The sequence below is a fragment of the Micrasema longulum genome, unplaced genomic scaffold (genome assembly GCF_059751315.1).
Source record: "Micrasema longulum isolate JH-2025_06_02 unplaced genomic scaffold, ASM5975131v1 h1tg000331l, whole genome shotgun sequence".
Lineage (NCBI taxonomy): Eukaryota > Metazoa > Arthropoda > Insecta > Trichoptera > Brachycentridae > Micrasema > Micrasema longulum.
In genome coordinates, this window is record NW_028277535.1 from 931,787 (window position 1) to 950,740 (window position 18,954).

The 18,954-nt window shown below is 32.6% G+C and overlaps 1 protein-coding gene across 1 annotated transcript in view; it reads right to left on the minus strand.

Moving 5' to 3' along the window:
- The window catches only part of LOC148282416 (uncharacterized), a 35,036-nt gene extending 21,413 nt beyond the window's left edge, over positions 1 to 13,623 (minus strand). Inside the window, exons 1-3 of the mRNA XM_088225107.1 lie at positions 13,356 to 13,623; positions 6,209 to 6,377; positions 4,497 to 4,589 (exon numbers count right to left, since the gene is read on the minus strand). Coding sequence (XP_088081233.1) covers positions 4,497 to 4,589; positions 6,209 to 6,367 — 252 coding nt within the window. The 5' untranslated portion in view covers positions 6,368 to 6,377; positions 13,356 to 13,623. The remainder of the gene's footprint in view (positions 1 to 4,496; positions 4,590 to 6,208; positions 6,378 to 13,355) is intronic.
- Between the last annotated feature and the right edge of the window lie 5,331 nt (positions 13,624 to 18,954).

Sequence of the window (18,954 nt, forward strand, 5' to 3'; positions counted from 1 at the left end):
AAATTGTATTATTTTTATTCATTTAATTGATTGCAACAGAGAGGGAAAACGTTTTTGAGAAGGGAAAATGAAAGTCTAGATATTTAAAGGACTTATGACCTATCATTGGCTGGTTTGAGAGGCCATCGCCTGCTAGGCGTTGCCTAGTAGGTGAAATAATTCAACCAAATGAATCTCACCAACATCAATAAAGGTTCCAGCTCTTTAAATTCACAAAAGTCAACAAATGGAAGAGTTGAGGAAATGTGAATGTTTAAACTTAGGCAGAATGGTGAATTGTACAGTAAACCAGCCATCGGCAGGTCATAAGCCCTGTAAATGCCTAGACTTTCATATTTAATTCTCAAAAATGTTTTCCCTCTCTGTTGAAATGTGTTTTTTGTTCCAAGTCGGCGGCTTCGCACTGCGAAATTGCATAATCGATATGTTGTGTTCGATAATAGTTTGTTAGAAGAGAGTAGAGACAAATGCCAAAGGATATTACATGCTATAATGTCAGATCATTTAACTTTCGAGTGATATTCTATTTTTGTTCTAGCAAATTCCACAAACGCAAACTGAGTAGGTCCAAGTGAAAATATTTTAAGTGCCCATAGTATGGCCAAACAAAGGCTGGATTGACATTTATTGCAGCAGTGAGGGAGAAGAGAACGTGGAGGTCAAGGCTTGTGACCTTTCACTGGCTGGTTTAAGTGATCACATTACACACTGTGTAAAAGTAACCATATTTTCTCAACTCTTCCATCGGTTGACTTACCTAATTAAAAGAGCTGAGAGCTTTATTGATGCGTGAAAACGAATATTTATTTAAACAGTTAAATACGAATGTCATAATTATGCTAAAATTATTTTGTCAATTTTGGTTTTACGTTCCCCATAGTTGTTGCATTTAGCAAATTTTAGATTTGACATTTAAAAATAATAATTGGAACATACTGTTTGATCATAAAAAGGATTCAAGAAAAAAGAAAAAGACAACACATCAATTACAATATAATCATATGTAGTTATTAGAAATAAAAAAATGAAAGAGCAAAGAAAATAAATTTAATGTATGATGTTTTTTTTTTTTTACACAATACGAGAATATTAGAACATTATCATAAGCAACGTTCTAAAACGAAACAAGGACAGTCGAGACTAATAAATCAGGGATTGAAATTATACAAGCAACTACCAGACAAAACTAAACAAAAGACTCAGACAACCTTTATCGTTAAGTTTTACTTCTAGAAAAATTTAGTACCTTTGTCTGAAATTTGTTTTTGTCTTTGGTAGCAGAAGTTTTTTTTTTGTAATTGTCTTGTATCTTTCTTCAAACATTTTGATATTCTTAAAAATTGCACCTAGAAAAAGTCCTCAAACTTCCAATAACTAACTACATATTTACTTTTTGAGATAAGATTAACCTTGCTGATACTACGTTGGCCTAAGGGTACGGCGTCAATCGCCTAAAGATCTATTTCACATATTAAAACATATTCCATTATTATTATCGAAGTGAACTTTGGTTCGGCAATGATTGGTTTACAATGAATCAATTTAAAACCAGACACAATAAAAAATAATTCCGTCTTCAGTCGAGATTGTAATGTATAGGTAGATCCAATGTTCAGAATATTAAAATTCACAAAAGTTTCATCCAGATTATTTTATACATTTTTGTTTGCGTTTTAGTTAGGCTTAGCTCCGATTACAACGAGAGGTTAGCAGAGCTATCTTCGACTGCCCGTAAAGTAAAATCAAAATTTACGTACCAAAATGTGTATGAAAATTTTAATACATTCGTCGGTAACTTGAAATTGAACATGTATAAAAAAAATTGTGTAAATATTCTATTTTTCATACGGATAATTTAATTTGACATATTTTGTAAATAAAATTGTAAATAAATGTTAACTTCCCATTTTAATACGAGCCCAGTGCCCGATTATAATGGGAAGTCAACATAATCTATAATTTTATCTAAAAAGTAAAATTAAGTTTACTGTTTGAAAAATTGTTTTTTTTTTCCCAAACATTTATTACAGGTAACCGACGGATGTAATTAAAATTTTCATACAAATATACACATTTTCGTTAATAAATACCGAGTTTACTTTATAGACAGGCGAAGTTAACTTTTAACTTCCGATTGTAATTGCCCCCCTGGGCCCCGGTTACAATGGGAAGTTAACAGAGTTACCTTCAAATATTTATACTAAATTGAATTCTCAAGAAAATATTTTAATCTTACATATTTTGAGTGACGCGATAACCACCGATTCTAAACACAAAACTTTTTTTTCAACACACTTTAGATAAAAATATAAATCTAGGTGTGTGATTTTAAATTTTCTTTTTTTGCGATAAAAAGTTTTAAAATATTTTTAGTTGTTCGTAACACAATATTGACCTGAATCTTAAGCTGGATTTTACATTTATGTAACAAAGTTATCGAGATACTCTGCGATTGGTGTACCCATGTAATGCCCTATGCACCATTAGATGCGAAAATGAAACGATGACGATGTCTTTTAATTTAATTACCTAAATAATTTGTCAACATAAATATTTTGTGAAAAAAAATGGAAAGGATATTCGTTAAAGCATGTGATTTATTATATAATTTGAAGTGCTTACATCAATCGTTTTGTGATGATATAAATCGTGCAATAAGGATTATCAGCATTTTAGCACGCTTGCTACTATCACTACTACTAGATACTATCGATAAATTCAATATCACATTCTAGAAAGTCTGGAAAGTTCGATCAACTTCATAAAATTTTACATAAAGATGCAAACATAATAATATGTGTCTACCTGTTTAAAAAAAAAATATGTCAGCAGGTATTAAAATGCCTGCGAGGTTTCTTATTGGCTATAATCTGTTTCACAATATTATTTTCTCTTAACATTGATTACTATGCACACATGTATTTTAGAAATGCTGAAATATCAGAAACGTTTAAGTAAAAATAAAAAAAACACAAGGAGATTGAATAATAAATATTATGACTGCAAAAATTAGCTTAATAAATAGCCAAGGTAGTTGGAGAAATAATCGGAATTAATACATCAAGAATAATAGAAGTTTTTCATTCCAAGTCAGCTTCAGAACAGACTTTTTCAACATTTTAGTAGACAAAATCGGCTTTTGATCTTTTCTTGCAGATTTTAAATGCTTTTATATCAAAAATATTCCCACAAGTCCCTGAATCACACAGACTCATCGGGAATGAATGGAATAACTCACAGCAAGTATTTTTATCATGATCCCGTCAGCTTTCTTTAAAAAAAACCTACTCGAATATAATAAAATATTTTTTTGTTTGTATTGAGTGGGTATTTACGGAATGTTTCGCTGTTTGCATTCGCTACATTCAGAGTTCCCGAGTTACACTATGAAATGTATGAAATCCTTGGAAACAGAAATAATTCAGTTGGTACGCAGTACGTACTTAAACCTGACGTTGAATTTTTCAATGTCTAGCCTCCAGTCGGTGAGTAGATATTTATTTATGGTCTTGACAAGTTTAAACACGCTAACTGTACGTGAAGGCGGAGTAGAAACATGAGGCATATACCGGACGCGATGCACAAGGTGCAAGTCTGGCCAAAAACCCTTCGGTAATCCACATAAAACCTTGACCTCGCGTCGTCAATAAATTAGCCAAGACTAGCAACTTTGTTGAAAGATGGAAAATAGTGGACTCTGAAAAATCTGAGTTTTAGTTTACAAGCTTAACTCCAGAGTCGATAAATGCACTGAACAGTTATTTATTCATGAATTTAGTTGTTTTCGTCGTGTTTACACAAAATGCTGAAAAATCCGGTCATATTTGTAACCCAACATGACTAAAAAACCGGCGTTTCATATTTAGCCATGTTTTCCCTCAATTGTAGTTCGCAAAAGTCAATAAATCGTATTTTTTATAATATTTTAATTGAAGTGCACAGTAACTAACAATTGAATGACCTCAAAGATGAGTAATAAATTATTACGAATCGTAAATCTTCGGCAAATATTTGAAAACGCAACATCTGTTGCATGATCGAAATACACTCGAGGGAAAAAAGAACAAACCTTTTGAACGTCATGGAAATTTTTCAATACTTTGCACACTTTTTTGTTAAACAAATAGTCACTTTACGGCAAAAATGATTATTTTATTTCGTCATACTTTATTGCCATGCATTATCATAAATTGAGATTTTATTTCTAAGGTATTATATTAGAATTACACATTTGCATTAGACCTCGTTGAATTTAAATAAAATTTCTGGAATATATATATAATATATATAAATTGACTCTAAATCACGTACGTATAATTGAAACTAAAATAGTACTAAAAAGTACACTACGCAATGCTGGGGTCCCACAGGATTGTCTGATAGTTCTCTTATTAAATTTTACCAAATGTTCTACACAAGTACGTCGATAATACATTTGTTTTAAAGGTTCATTTAATACACCAATATTTTTAAATAGATAATAATAATAATCTTACCTGTATTTCGTGTTCGTAGAATACTTCTTCAGCATCACTATCGACATCTGAAAATGTAGCGAGATATCTCTTAGTTGGAATCTCTGTAGGCTCCTGTGTACAAAAAAATAATATACAGATAAAAATGATAGTGGTGGTAGATAAATAGTTTTTTAAACACGAATGAAAATATAAACGACGTTATTTTCCTGTTGTACATATAAAAGCATTGTTTGATAACTAAACTACATTATAAAGTGTTTGAAATAATAATACTATTATCATTTAAAACATACATATATTATGGTAATACGTCATTCATTAGAAGAGTGAATTGCAAAGCAATTATTCTTTCATTTTCATAACAAAAAACTAAAGAATTTCACTTCTGGATAGAACACTCTACAAAACTACAAGAATTCATGAAACAATACCAAAGAACCGGCCATCATTATGCAAATGTTTCAATAACATTCATTCATATGTCCATATAATGGAATCTGCATTACACGGTAATCTTTGTTTGAATATCAGAAGGCATTAGCTTCAAAGAAATTGAAGAAAAATGGCAATAAAATTAGCATGTCACCATTGTTGGTTTATTGATTCTACAATACATTAATTTTAGAGACAATCCAATCGATCACCTTGAAAATTAAACAGCTCCAATATGTACACCAGTCACGTTATTCGCGAAAAAATCTAGGTCATTGAGCGACCGCTATTTTTAGATAAGTATATATCTACATTAAGTTATATCAAATTTATATTCTTGAATATTAATAGCCGTTATGGATAATGTAAATAAAAAATGCACCTAGCGTGGAAAAAAATGCTCCAAATGGCGTAACCTAGATCGATCGTAATACATAATTTTATCACTGGAGCTAATGAAATAAGCAAGCTTCGTAACATTTTATGATTAATTACAATATCAACCTCAATATATTAATTAAAAATAAACGATTTCAGTTTTGGTAGATCAGTTCTTCAAAATGAACAGAAGAGTATCTGCAGTGCGGTCGAACGCTTAATAACCGATGTTAACGCCTGTCGGTGGGCCAAGTAAATATACAAAGTTGCGTTAGTAGGCACCTGGCACCGCTGAATAGATAATAAGACGATTATCTGTGGTAGGCACACCAGAATTTTTTTTAAAGAAACATTTGCGTTTTCTTCTGATTTACCCAACCCAAATATTTCAATTTTGGGGACCAATTTCAAAGAGTTGTAAATAACTCACTATTAAAAAGGGGATTAAAGTTACGGTAGAGCGGGCGCGAACCTCGGACCTTTGATCCGTGAGTCCACAACAATAGCCACGAGACCACAACCCGATTTTAACGATTTATTTGAAAACTTATTGATACGCGTACATAAATTAGAGGGTATTGAAGATTAGAATGAACTGCACAAAATATTAATGACCAATTTATAAAACGTCGGTTATGATGCACCATTGCAAGGGAGCAAAGGTACTCGTATAAAGTATGTTGAAGGCATTGCAGGTCCAAGGAAAGAAGGCAAAAGTTTGAACTAAGTCCTAGGAGTAATTAGATATAGTACTCGTACAAGTGCTAGATACTAGATATGATACAAAAGACAGTCACAGAAAGAAATTTGAAACATATTTTTTTGAAAGTTAACATTCCATGTTCCATAAATGAAAAACTCCGAGTTGCTGAAGACCCGAGTTAATGTTTATGCGTCCGTTAGAGTTAGTATTTCCCGACCTGAGCGCTCTGGAAGGTTTCCAGCATGTCTGACTCCAGCGGAGCAGGGAGAGGCTCCCACGCATGGCGAGCTCGGGCCATCTCCCACATCCTCTGCAGACCTGGTATGGCCACCTCCTCTCCCGGCAACTCGATGCTTGGACTGGCGGCGGCGAGCATCTCGGTAATACTGAAAAACAACATACATTAGTGAACAAGAGAATCACAGAACCTTTTAAAACTTTTTTAGTTCATGCGAGTATGAACTAAGAATATTGGATATTGGGGTATTTGCAAACTTCGCTTTCTGCTTCGATAGGAAATATTAGTTTTAATTATATAAGTAATCTGTGCCTAAAGTTTATTTAATGTGTTACTTTTGGGTGTTTACTCCGTGAAAACTAAATGTCGCCTGCATAGCACCTATTCTCCTCTGCTTTTCTCTTCTATTATTCTCAATAACGCTCTAAACAGTAAACGATTGATTTTTGAGAATAGAAGCCTCCGAAGAATACTGTTTGCGGTATTATGACTTCTTAAAGAATGTATAAATACGAACACGGACGCAGCAAATTGCGATGTCAACCTTCATCAAGTGAAGGCAATATGGCTGGCTGAGCCATATAATATCCGTATGCCTCCCGAGAGCCTTAGCCACGCTTGTCTGCTTCACAAGGCATCAGGTTCTCGCGAGCCTAGACGTCCACGGCTGACAGTTCGTCGGCAGTTGACGCCTGAACTACAGTACCTACTGATATTTAGTACGAAGAATGATAATGTCGTCACATTTATGACATGTTCAATGGTTCATCCGTTGGATAATATCTTCAACAAACACGTTCATGATTTACGAAAATAGGGATAACCTCTCTATTCAGCGGGATAAACGATGACGCAATAAAACGTGCAATGAGAGTGTTCGAGTATTATATTTCAACAGTTTCATTATTTTTTCCCAGATAGATTTATATAGATACATAGATTTAAGTTTCGTGAATAAAACATGGGTGGTAGTCTTAGCTGATATTTTAATTGTCAAGTAGTTCTTAATATTACGCTCTCAATCGTTAATTAAAGACGCTCAATAATCACATAAAATTAATAGAAACATGTTGGCGCAACGGTGCAAACTTTGCAAACAACTCACGTGTAAGATGATACTAATTGATGTAAACATGATTTGTCTAATTGACAAATACTTGTCCCCTGGCATCTCGGATTCCACAAATAGAATGTCAATTAACCGCTTAATGTTTGCAAGGAGCTCGTCAATTAACCGCTTAATGTTTGCAATCATAACTGATCGATTTTCGCGGCTGACGGCAGAACAATTGACGTTCAATCGGCGAAATGGGGAATGTGACATTGTCAAGTCACGTCATAGTATAGTATCGGTTAAAGAAGTTAACTCAAGTCAGTGAAGAGAATGCTCTTTTAATCGTTTCCAGGGCCCCGATTACAATGGGAAGTTAACAGACTTATCTTTGACTGTATAAAGAAAAACCGATATGTGTGTACGAAAATGAGTATATTTGCATGAACATTTAAAGTATCTTCGTCGATAACCTATAATTGAACATATAAAGAAAAAAAAATGGATGCATATTCTGCTTTTCATACAGAAAACTTCATTTTACTTTGTAGATAAAATTGAAGATAATTGTAACTTCCCATTGTAATCGGGGCCCAGGAAAGCCGTTTCAATCGGAAGACGCGAAAGCCATACCTACACTATATTGGTATTTTCCTGACCGATTACGGAGATACACTATCGACCCTGTATCTTCAAGTTTTTAGGTAAGTACATTGATATCTATCGAGGGCACCCCACGGTACATATATCTACGCACCACGGAAAAAATCATGTTCAAGAGGGCATTTATTGCTTTATTTGTGATTTATTTCAATTTTAAATCGTTTTGAGGTACCTAATTTATATCACAGAAGCCTATTTTAATTACGAAAGAGAAATAAGTCAATTTTAATTTGACATTGAGGGCGGAGTAAAGTTTGACAGTTTAAGACAGCGGTTAAGATTTGAAAATTCGAAGTAGTTACAGCGCATGCGTCAGATCATTTGACGTTTGAGATTACATAATGGGCATGCGCCCTAAGGTGCAATGGCAACGGAAAAATGTTGCCACTATGAAAAAAAAAAAATTACTTTTAACATATATAATTTTTTCATCTTCCTTAAAACACGTATCGGCATTTCGGTAGACCCGGCTTCGTAATATCGAGGCAGATGAATATAGAAGAAACGTTAAATATACCCTCTCGATACATACCATATACTGATGAACGTTTGTAATCGCCCCCCTGAGGGGCATCAACAACCTGCTATGGACGGAAAAAAAACATTATCTAATAATATCTACAAACTACGAACGACCTTTTATTCGAACATCTGTTATAGGTTATTTTTATAGGAAATGGTAGAATAATTTAATAAACGACCTTTTAATTTAAAGGGCACTTTCCAACACCCAATGTCAAACAGTTCTTCCGTTCTTCTTGTCCTAACTTCCGTATTGTTACCTGTAACATGAATGTCTATTACTTCTTGTTCACCATGTAATTACTCCCTCTTTGGTAGTAAGCAATAGCTGGTTCTTTTAGAACCAATTAAAACGAAGTATTTATAAAAGTATCGCTTATTTTTAATTCAATAATCAATTCATTACAATGGACTTCCATCAAACTTTCACTAATCATGTCATTGCACATAAACTGTTGAGAAGAGATTGAAGACCGATTTCACAAAGCGAAATATCTCGTTTTCTGGCGGAAATTGATTGTTCGATATGAAATCTGTCGATTGGTGAAATAAAATTTTAGCAAAACGATATAATGTGCGAAGTTCTAGCGAATCGAATTGGATTGGATTATCATTTAATTAAGTAATAATATGAATATATTTCAGAATTAACGTATGAAATTTGTTGAAAATGGCCCTCAAAATTAAATATTTGGGTAAATCATAAGAACGCAACCATTTCTTTTTCATTCAAAAAAAATATATATTAAAAAATATGTAAACACAAAAAAACAGTTAATGATGATTTCATGCAAAAGAAAACTTTATGTTATATTCTCACACAAATCAACTTCTCTATACATTCACATCACAAAATATGTAGATACGTACGAGTGTATAGTTTTTGTGAAAATTCGGAAAGTTTGGATTTTTAAAAGAACAGTTCTACTTCTATAATTTCAGTATATGAGTTAGGATGTAGAATTTCTATATGACGGTTTTTTTGTTTTTGTTTTTGTTAAAATCCTAGTAGTTATTTTTTATCGTGAAAAAACCTTCCGCAAATTTTAGTTTTTATAGATATTTCGCTTTGTGAAAACGGTAATTTTTATTGTTTCAAAACAGATATAATAAAATACTTATCTGTCTCGTGATTATATTCTACATTCTATTTTAGACTTTACCGTGGACAGACATTTGAAATGCTAACGGCGGCCTCCGTGGTGTAGTGGTCAAGACGCTTGACTCACGCACGGAAGGTTCCGGGTTCGATTCCCGGTGAGAACAAGAAAATAAATTAAAAATGTAATTTTTCTCAAGCCTGGGTGCTCTGTGGTAATTCACCACTGTAATTAGGCCTCCTGGCCTGTTGTGATGCAAAAAAAAAGTAAAAAAATAATAATTGCACATTTTTCTTTTAAAAAAAAGTAAAAGAAATGATGTAAGGGACAATGTGTATATTGTTCAAGAGAAGGAAAATAAAATTGAAATATAATGAGTTTTGTGTTTTATGAAGAATTTAGTTCTGTGTGTGTAAAACAGAACCAGCTAAACTCAGGTAAAAATCCTGGAAAAGAAAAGCAAGTGGAGAAAAGTCTGCTTCGTAGGTTAGTATGGTCGATGAGTTCGTTTACAATGTTTGAGGTCCTGGATTCGATTCCGTGGGGGGTCAACATTAAATATTCGTTTATAAGGTGATTTTACACTGCAATATTTCGCTGTCCCTGGATTGGCCCCTGACACATAAGACGGAACATCTTGTATTTCTGTAACGCATGCTCGAGATACGCTGCAGTTACTTTTCTAATGCATTTCCATATGCACCATCAGGTGTGGATAGGGTATGATGATGATACTATTTTTTGTTCTAAAATACAAATCCTTGGAGGATAAATCACGGGAGTCCACTTTTTGCCGTTTTGAAGTTGAAAATGCAGAAATTATCGCAATAAGCAATTTCATACATGAATAAAACACCGAAGCCCACTGTCGTCATAAAAATGCATTTTAAAGTTGAAATTAAAATCTGAGGTCTACTTTATTTTTACGCACACAACATCAGCATAAAACTACTATATTAAACATAAAGATATTTTAATTTGTACTTTTATAATAAAAAAACATTATATTGCATTAAAAGACCTTTATAGATTGAAATTATCTTATTTGGCCCAAAAGCCATCATGTATTTGAAATCGCACAATCACAAATTCATGTTTTCTAACCATTTCGTCAATATGACTCCTGGTACAGAAACTATTAATGCTCGTATTAACTCTTTTAACCTAAATTAATTCCTACGGATATAAAAAAATCGTTATATTATGTATGTAGGTACTAAAGGAATTAGTACCGACATATTTAACGCAAAATATTTATAATATTACAGACGCACTGCAAAATGGATACCGTCGGTATACTGGTAAAACCTTTTTAACAAAAAAAAGAAAAAAGTTTAAAATGCATGAGGTATGTCATTTTTCCATCTTTATAAACTACTGATAAATTCCTCTAAATCTTCCGAGGTTTAGTTTCAAAGAAAGCAAAACTGGAGATAAAACGGATATACGGTAACTTTCTGGTATCTTGACTATCCGGCCTTATTTTAGTTTCCGGCCGTATACCGGATAATATCTCAATGACACGTTGAACTCTCCTGACTTAATAACTACGATTCAATTCCGAATACCTGTTAGGACTACTAGACGTGCCATTTCATATAAGAATTGCTGTAAAAAAATATGCTTTTAATTCACTTATTCCAAGATTGCATTTCCCAAGGAACCAGATGATCTGTATTGACATATTTCATGCTAGTCAAATCAAGTTTATTTATTAATGCTTTATTAAATTAGTTTATAACATCTTAAGAACTAAGATAAACATTAAAAAATATTACGAATACAAAAATAAAAACTTCCTGGATATCTGGTATCCGGCATCCGGCCAAACTACTATCCGTTTCATCACTAAAAAAACCAATATACGAGTACATAAGTACTTTTTTTTCAATGTGAAAGGTGAAAACCATTAATTCCATTCATATGATTTTTTTTTCGAAATCTATACAAATCTTACATAAAGTAGCGTATGTATCATGTCCAAAATAAGAGTAAGGAAGACCGGAAACTGAAGAAAATAGATTTTTCCTAAAATAGGCAATAATGCATTTATGGGGGATTTTATGCGTATACCGACGATAAACCTACAAAAACGAGTAACGTATAAGCGAGATATGTATGAAAAATGCGTAATTATGACATTATTGCCTCTCTGCATACCCCAACAGCGAGGCATCGTGAAGGTTAGTAAGGGATATATAACATTTATTTTATTTTATTATTTCTTTTATTATGAATAACTTTTATAGCTCCATTTTATAATAACAGTGGAACTCGTAACGTTTATCGTAATCAGGAAATAAAAAATAAGGAGAAGTTTTTATCCAAATTTGTTGCAACAGAGGGAAAACGTTTTTGAGAATGAAATATGGAAGTCTAGGCATTTACACTCTATGTAACATTCACCATTCTGCCCGAGTTTAATCATCCACAGTTCCTCAACTCTTCTATCGGTTGACTTTTGTGAAGTAAAAGAGCTGCCTTTATCATGTGGATGAGATTCATCCGGCTGAACCAATTCACCTACTAGGCAACGCCTGAAAACAATGTTTATACTTCTTCTTTTATCAGTTGGTTATATCACCAATGTTTTTAGTATGTCCAAAAGTTTTTAATTTTTTATTTAATTGTGCAATTAACTTTGCTGGACATGTATAAGTTTTTTTAATGTTATTCCAATTCGCTGTATTATTTCAAAAGAAATAAAATCGGACACTTATTAATCCGGATAGTTGGAGTTTTACTATAGCTCAAGAGCGAACCTCAATACACAATAAAAAATATACACGTAGTACTTATTAATAAAAAAAATAAACTCAATCATTTGAATACATTTGTAGTTCGTTTTATTAAAAAGTTTTACTTTTTTTTTAGGCAAATTAAAATATTCATATAATCACTTTGAAAAGCGCCCTTGAGGTGCTTTGTAAGTTATCCATAATAATAATATTTATTTATTTTAATCTTCAAGTGCAAAAAAGGTACTTTGGCAGACTTATGGCTAAAAGCAATATCTTCCAGTCAACCAAAAACGCGACTGGTCAAAATAATAAGAATTTGTGTAAATTTGTACCAAAAAAATCAAATATGGGAATAAATATAATTATTTTTTTTACAGCTGTTTTTAGTGTACAGATAAAGCTTGAACATGTAAACATACATTATAATTAAACTTTGAGAAATAACTGAAATTTTTCAACTTTCGTAGAGGTCTCAAAAATACATTTTACTAATTGTGCATTAAAATATTTAAGTGAAAATTATATCTCGACACCGAGACATTAGTTCATTATAACATAACTACAAAACATAAAAGTTAAATTCTCAATTCTGGGTGAATTTGATAAACTGGACCATTTCGTGCACCGATTTCACCGAATGCATCGAAACCAAGATTGTCGTGCTGTCTCTTTCTTCGTGGGTGTTGAGAAAGCAGCAGGGGGAAAGGGAGAAAGTTCAGTCACCGATCAGGCAGAGAATGGGATAATCGAACATTCTCGAAACGTCTACTGCAGCTGGGAGGGCGCGTTTCGCGCGGATTGAGAATTTCGGACGTTTTCAAGGAATCAACGCCCACAAAATGCATAATAAATGTACAAAAGTGGGACATGTCATCAGGATTTAAATTTTAAAATGATCTGTACATACTACAAAACATTATTCAGTTATGAATCGTCAGTTAATTTCGTCGGTTTCGTAAATGTCATATATTATTTCCTTCAGCGAGTTAATTCCTGAAATTAATACACAAAAAAACTCATGCGCTTTTTGTATATGATATTATTCTCACCTGTTTATTCAAAAATATGTAAAAATGTAAGCTTAAATTATCCCGAAATCTCTCGGATTGCAAATATGTCTATATTGTTTCAATTTTACAAACTTTTAAACTTGATTTTACTACCGGCACTTGAACTGCGTTTTCACAAATAATCAACACGAAAGATTATGTTTAAAAAAACGTGCTTTTTAACAAAGTTATTTCAAGATTTTTATTTCGAAAATCGCCTCACTGACGCAGAGCTCACAACTCTAGGAAAAAGACTTCATTACTGAACGCGATCTGTCTCTAACTTCACTTTTATTAATGCCCGGTCTACACAGAACGCACTGCAAGTAAAACTGGAATTTGTCAAAAGGATCAAGATGGTTCTCTGACTTGAGAATCGCAAGCAAATGATAATATATTTTTTCTAAGAAAATGTGGATATAGAAATGTGTTGTATTTACAGCTGGTTCTCTACCGTTAAAAGCTGTGCATCTCTTTTCATTGAATACAAGGATGCAGGATAAAATAGAGATAGATAGAAAATGCATTTATTTATTTCTTAAAACCTTTAAATGGTCCAAGTTTTTTTTTACCTGATCCTTTTTAGGGCAACCAAAAGTCATAATAAAAGTGAATACATATGTATGTATATAATGACATGTATCTTAATTATAATGTTCCCGTTTTTTATAACAAAACGATTTTTTTCAAATCAAATTAATAATGATATTTAGCGTGGTTTTTGAGAATCGTTATGAATTAAATTAATTTAATAGACCGATTTTCTATTAAGAAGCGATTTGTTTATTTATTGAAAGAAAGGTAATAATGAAATAAGAATTGACAGTAATAATTAAAATAAGATTATAATAATATTGCAAAAATGTCGCGTCGTATTCAGATATACATGAACATTTTTATGATGCTCCGTCGCCATAGACTAATGGATCGTCATATTATTTTCATAGTGATAGTTGGAGGACCGGCAATCGACCAGGCTACTTTCTGTCTCAAAAAAATATAGTATTCAATCGGGAAAATTCTTATTGATAAACGACAAAACTAATGAATTATTTCATGAATTTCTCTCTTTACTATGCGAGTGAAATCGCAGGTAAAATCCAGTACTAAATAAGTTAATAACGTCCATATAGCGTACATTTAAGAACTGTTGTATATCTATCCATCCATATCCATTTGTCTGTGATTCCTTCACGTCTCAACTGAGCAACCGATTGACATATTTTTTGCATGAAGATTGCCAGAGAGGTGAGTTGTAAAATAGGCTACTTACTTTTCACCTAGAATTTTAAAGAAGTAAAACGAAAATGTATGTATATACAGGTGTTCTTTAAACCCTGTCACTCCGAAACCACGATGATTAGTATGGACAAGAAGACATTTTAGCATATATTTTTTTTTATTTAGAATGAAGAAAATTTAAAAAATTAAAATATTAAAAAAAAAACAAATGGTTGCTGATTTCTGCAGGGGGAAGCGAGGAGGGCTTGGCAGCGCGGTTGACGGTGTATCAGACTTCCCCCTCCCTCCTCCTCGTTTCTCCCCTGCAGAAGTAATAAACCCGTTGTTTAATTTCTATTTTATTTTTGTAAATTTTATTCGTTCTAAACAATATTTTAATGTGCCAATATGTCTTTTTGCTCATACTGATCATCGTGGTTTCGGATGTGACAGGGTCTAAAGAACACCCTGTATATATATATATATATATATATATATCAGTACTGAGCAACATTATTTTTGCTTTATCTATGGTTAGTTTGGTTATCTTTTCGTTTTTGTTTTGTAGTAGGATTTTGGATTTGTGAACAGAATGACGATGCTACGTTACCATAGACCTACGCATCGTCATATTTTTGCAGTGACAGTTGGAAGACCGGCAATTGATACCAGCTATTTTCTATCTCTAATTGTTTGTTTTACCAGGAAAATTCTTATTGATAAACGACAAAACTAATTAATTATTTCATTCATTTCTCTCTAATACCATGCGAGCGAGGCCGCGGATAAAAGCTAAGAAAAGTTATATGTGTGTAACGTAACAACGAACCAGAATCCGTTAAAAATAAACTAATTAACTTGGTAAATTAATGCTTTTAATTCATCGTGTATTATATTTAACACTTATTTTAATGAACTCGTAAGGTTTTACAATAAAAACACCTAATTATATAAAATTACAATTTTACCGACCGCGATGTAGGGTGAATTAGCACTGCACGTGTAAAACGGTCCTATAGGTATTTTATTGAAATGAGGAAGTTCGGTGGTCTTTTTTAAATTTTTTTATTCGTCAATAGAAATCAAACTAAGCAAAAAATATTTTTATCTATCGTATTATAGCATGTGACGTCAGAGGTTCTCTTCCGCTAATTTTCGGTCAGTTCTGCCGATTGGTCCGTTCACGGTAAGTAAACCGGATATTTTTGACGGATCTTTTATCATTGGTTGATTCATTAGCGACGTCGCGCGTCGGTCAAAGTTGTTCGTCATTATTCGTATTTTTTTCATTACTCCGCTTGGACGTTACTGGTTTTCTTCGGTGAGTTGTCCTGATGGTGAGTTGATTTACCGGAAATCGGAAACCTAGAGAAGTTTAGAAGAACTTGTGACGTTAATTACAGTAGTTCGTTTTTATTTGTTTTATATTGTTCCGTGGCTAGCGTTGCGGACTCACGGATCAGAGGTCCGAGGTTCGAACCCCACTCTACCCCAACTTGATTTCTATTATCCAATAGTGAGTTATTTACAACTCGTTGAAAATGACCCTCAAAAAGAAATATTTGGGTAAATCATAAGAAGGCAAATATTTTTTTTTTTCAAAAATTGTATTAACCTAGGCGTTTTTAATGATATTTTTACTAAAGCCATTAATTATGGAGTTTTATAAAAAAAAAACAAAAATATAAATATTATTTAATTTAAATAGGTACTAACGAATCTAATAAATATCAGTCCACTATAATTTTACCGTGCCTAAGTGTGAAATAAACTGTTCTTCATCGAGTATACAGTATACCGCGGCTGCGACTGGTTTGTTTATTTGGATATTCTTATAATAATGAACACACTTTAGTTTATACACGATACCTTGCAACAAAACATTAGGTAAATAATAATCATTCTGTATAATTATCATAACCACATGTAACACATTTCACTACAGACTCATTACTCACATTACTAACGAGTAGCTCTCTAGTCAACTTGGTGGAGATGTAAAAAAAATACAAAAAATCTTAGATTTCTGTTTGAGAGAGAGTACGGACGGGCTTTATCATATTGAAATTCTTTAAGTAATACGTAATCATAATATTTACAATGAAAGTAATTACACGTACCATCCTGGATTCATACTAAAGATATTAACTCTTTTTTCCTTTAATATAATATACTTGGTTTTCACTCACCGACTTATCTGTCGACCGGTTTCGAGACGTAACCCGTCTCTTCGTCAGGACAACAACACTACACCAACATGCAAATACCACTACACACCTTCACCATAATAGATTTGCAGAAATATAAAATCGACATGCAGGTTAGACACATGCTTCACTACGCCACCACCGAGGGTTAATGACTTATGAAGCTAATATTTCAAAAGGATTAACAATCGGAAAAGGAGGAAAAAGGGAGGGGGAGGGTAGGGTGATCATTACAATGAAATATCGAATAATGGACTATATTGGAAAGTTAATTGATTATTAATCAATGGGACATTATTTTTCAAAGCCTTCTTTATGTAAAAGATAATATAATAAAATATATGTTTATGTAAAAGAAATTTCGATACTCGTGTTAAAGAACACATGAGATGTCTTAGTAATAATAACTTCTCAGAATTCGCCAACCACATTATAGACTCAAATCAGGAATTTAATAAAGATACCGGTTTTAAAGTTTTACACATAAATTATAAAGGACTGAAAGTAAATAATATGGAGATTTTATACATGAAGAAGGCTTTGAAAAATAATGTCCCATTAATTAATAATCAATTAACTTTCCAATATAGTCCATTATTCGATATTTCATTGTAATGATCACCCTACCCCCCCCCCTCCCTTTTTCCTCCTTTTCCGATTGTTAATCCTTTTGAAATATTAGCTTCATAAGTCATTAACCCTCGGTGGTGGCGTAGTGAAGCATGTGTCTAACCTGCATGTCGATTTTATATTTTTGCAAATCTACTATGGTGAAGGTGTGTAGTGGTATTTGCATGTTGGTGTAGTGTTGTTGTCCTGACGAAGAGACGGGTTACGTCTCGAAACCGGTAGACAGATAAGTCGGTGAGTGGTTTTATACAAATTTTATTAACAAAATATTAAAATGTTGGACCACAAAGTTAATGCTTTGAATATTAATAATACTTGGTTTTCCTTTAATAATGGAGGGAATATATTTTTTTTGTTTCTTTTTTAATTATTAAAAAACAAAAAAGTACCTCATCTTCTTTTACAGAATACATTTATTAGCTCTTTCTTATATTACTCAAAAATATTATACCTGCCTATTTATTATAGGAGCAAAAAATTCATCAACATTTTTTGTGTATCCAAAAACAAGGCAAGCCTTTGTGGAATTTTTTGTTTACTATTCTTACTATTAATATGTATTTCATTGCTATGTAATTTATTTTTTTTAATACTCTATTTTACCTCTTATGTATATTGTAAAAAACAACTAAAAAATATAGCGTAATAAAATAAAAATGTTATAAAAAAAGCTGTAAAAATATATTTAAGTACTTTTATATAAATACTTCCCCTCATACACAAGCGTTAATCTGACACTATTTACTAATCGATTATTTATATTTTTTTCAGGAACAACCTGCAAATGGTTGTGCCTTAATAGTCATCACAGTAAACATTTTTTTGCAAATTATATGCAACTTATATAAAAATCAACTTTTAAGAAATTACGTAAAATTTGGATAGGATAGCGACTGGCCCATTTCAAACCACAGCGAAAATCCGCATGGCTTGATAAAATGCCTTGTGGTGGATTAATACTCAACATATAATTATATTTTTTTGATTATATTTATCAAATGCGAAGCAACCGTAATAACCAGTACACCGGGGCCGACTAATCTTCACTCGATTTCCTTTAACAGGATTTTTGCTTGTGAGTAGCCGATGAATAAATTTTAAATAATTTAATAATGTTAATCCACCCTCATTTTCCGTGTCGCGAGGATTTGATAGATGGCTCAAACGGACCCTGAGAATGCGACCGTAAACCAGCTACAGAAATCCAGGCAGGCCAAAAGCAAGATAGTCTGGAGTGACAGGGCGTCAATGACACAGACAGACGATGGACGGAGAACTGTGGAGGCCGGGAAGGCGGGGTTATGTTCAATATTGGACGAGTGAAGGCTGATGATGATGATGATGATGTGTGTATTTGGACGATACGTGTGAAATGAGCTATTATATTATATACAGGATGTTCTTTAAACTCTGTCACATCCGAAACCGCGATGATCAGTATGAGCAAGAAGACATATTGTCACATTAAAATATTTTTTTATAACGAATAAAATTTAAATAAATAAAATATCGAAAAAAGCAAATGGTTGCTTACTTCTGCA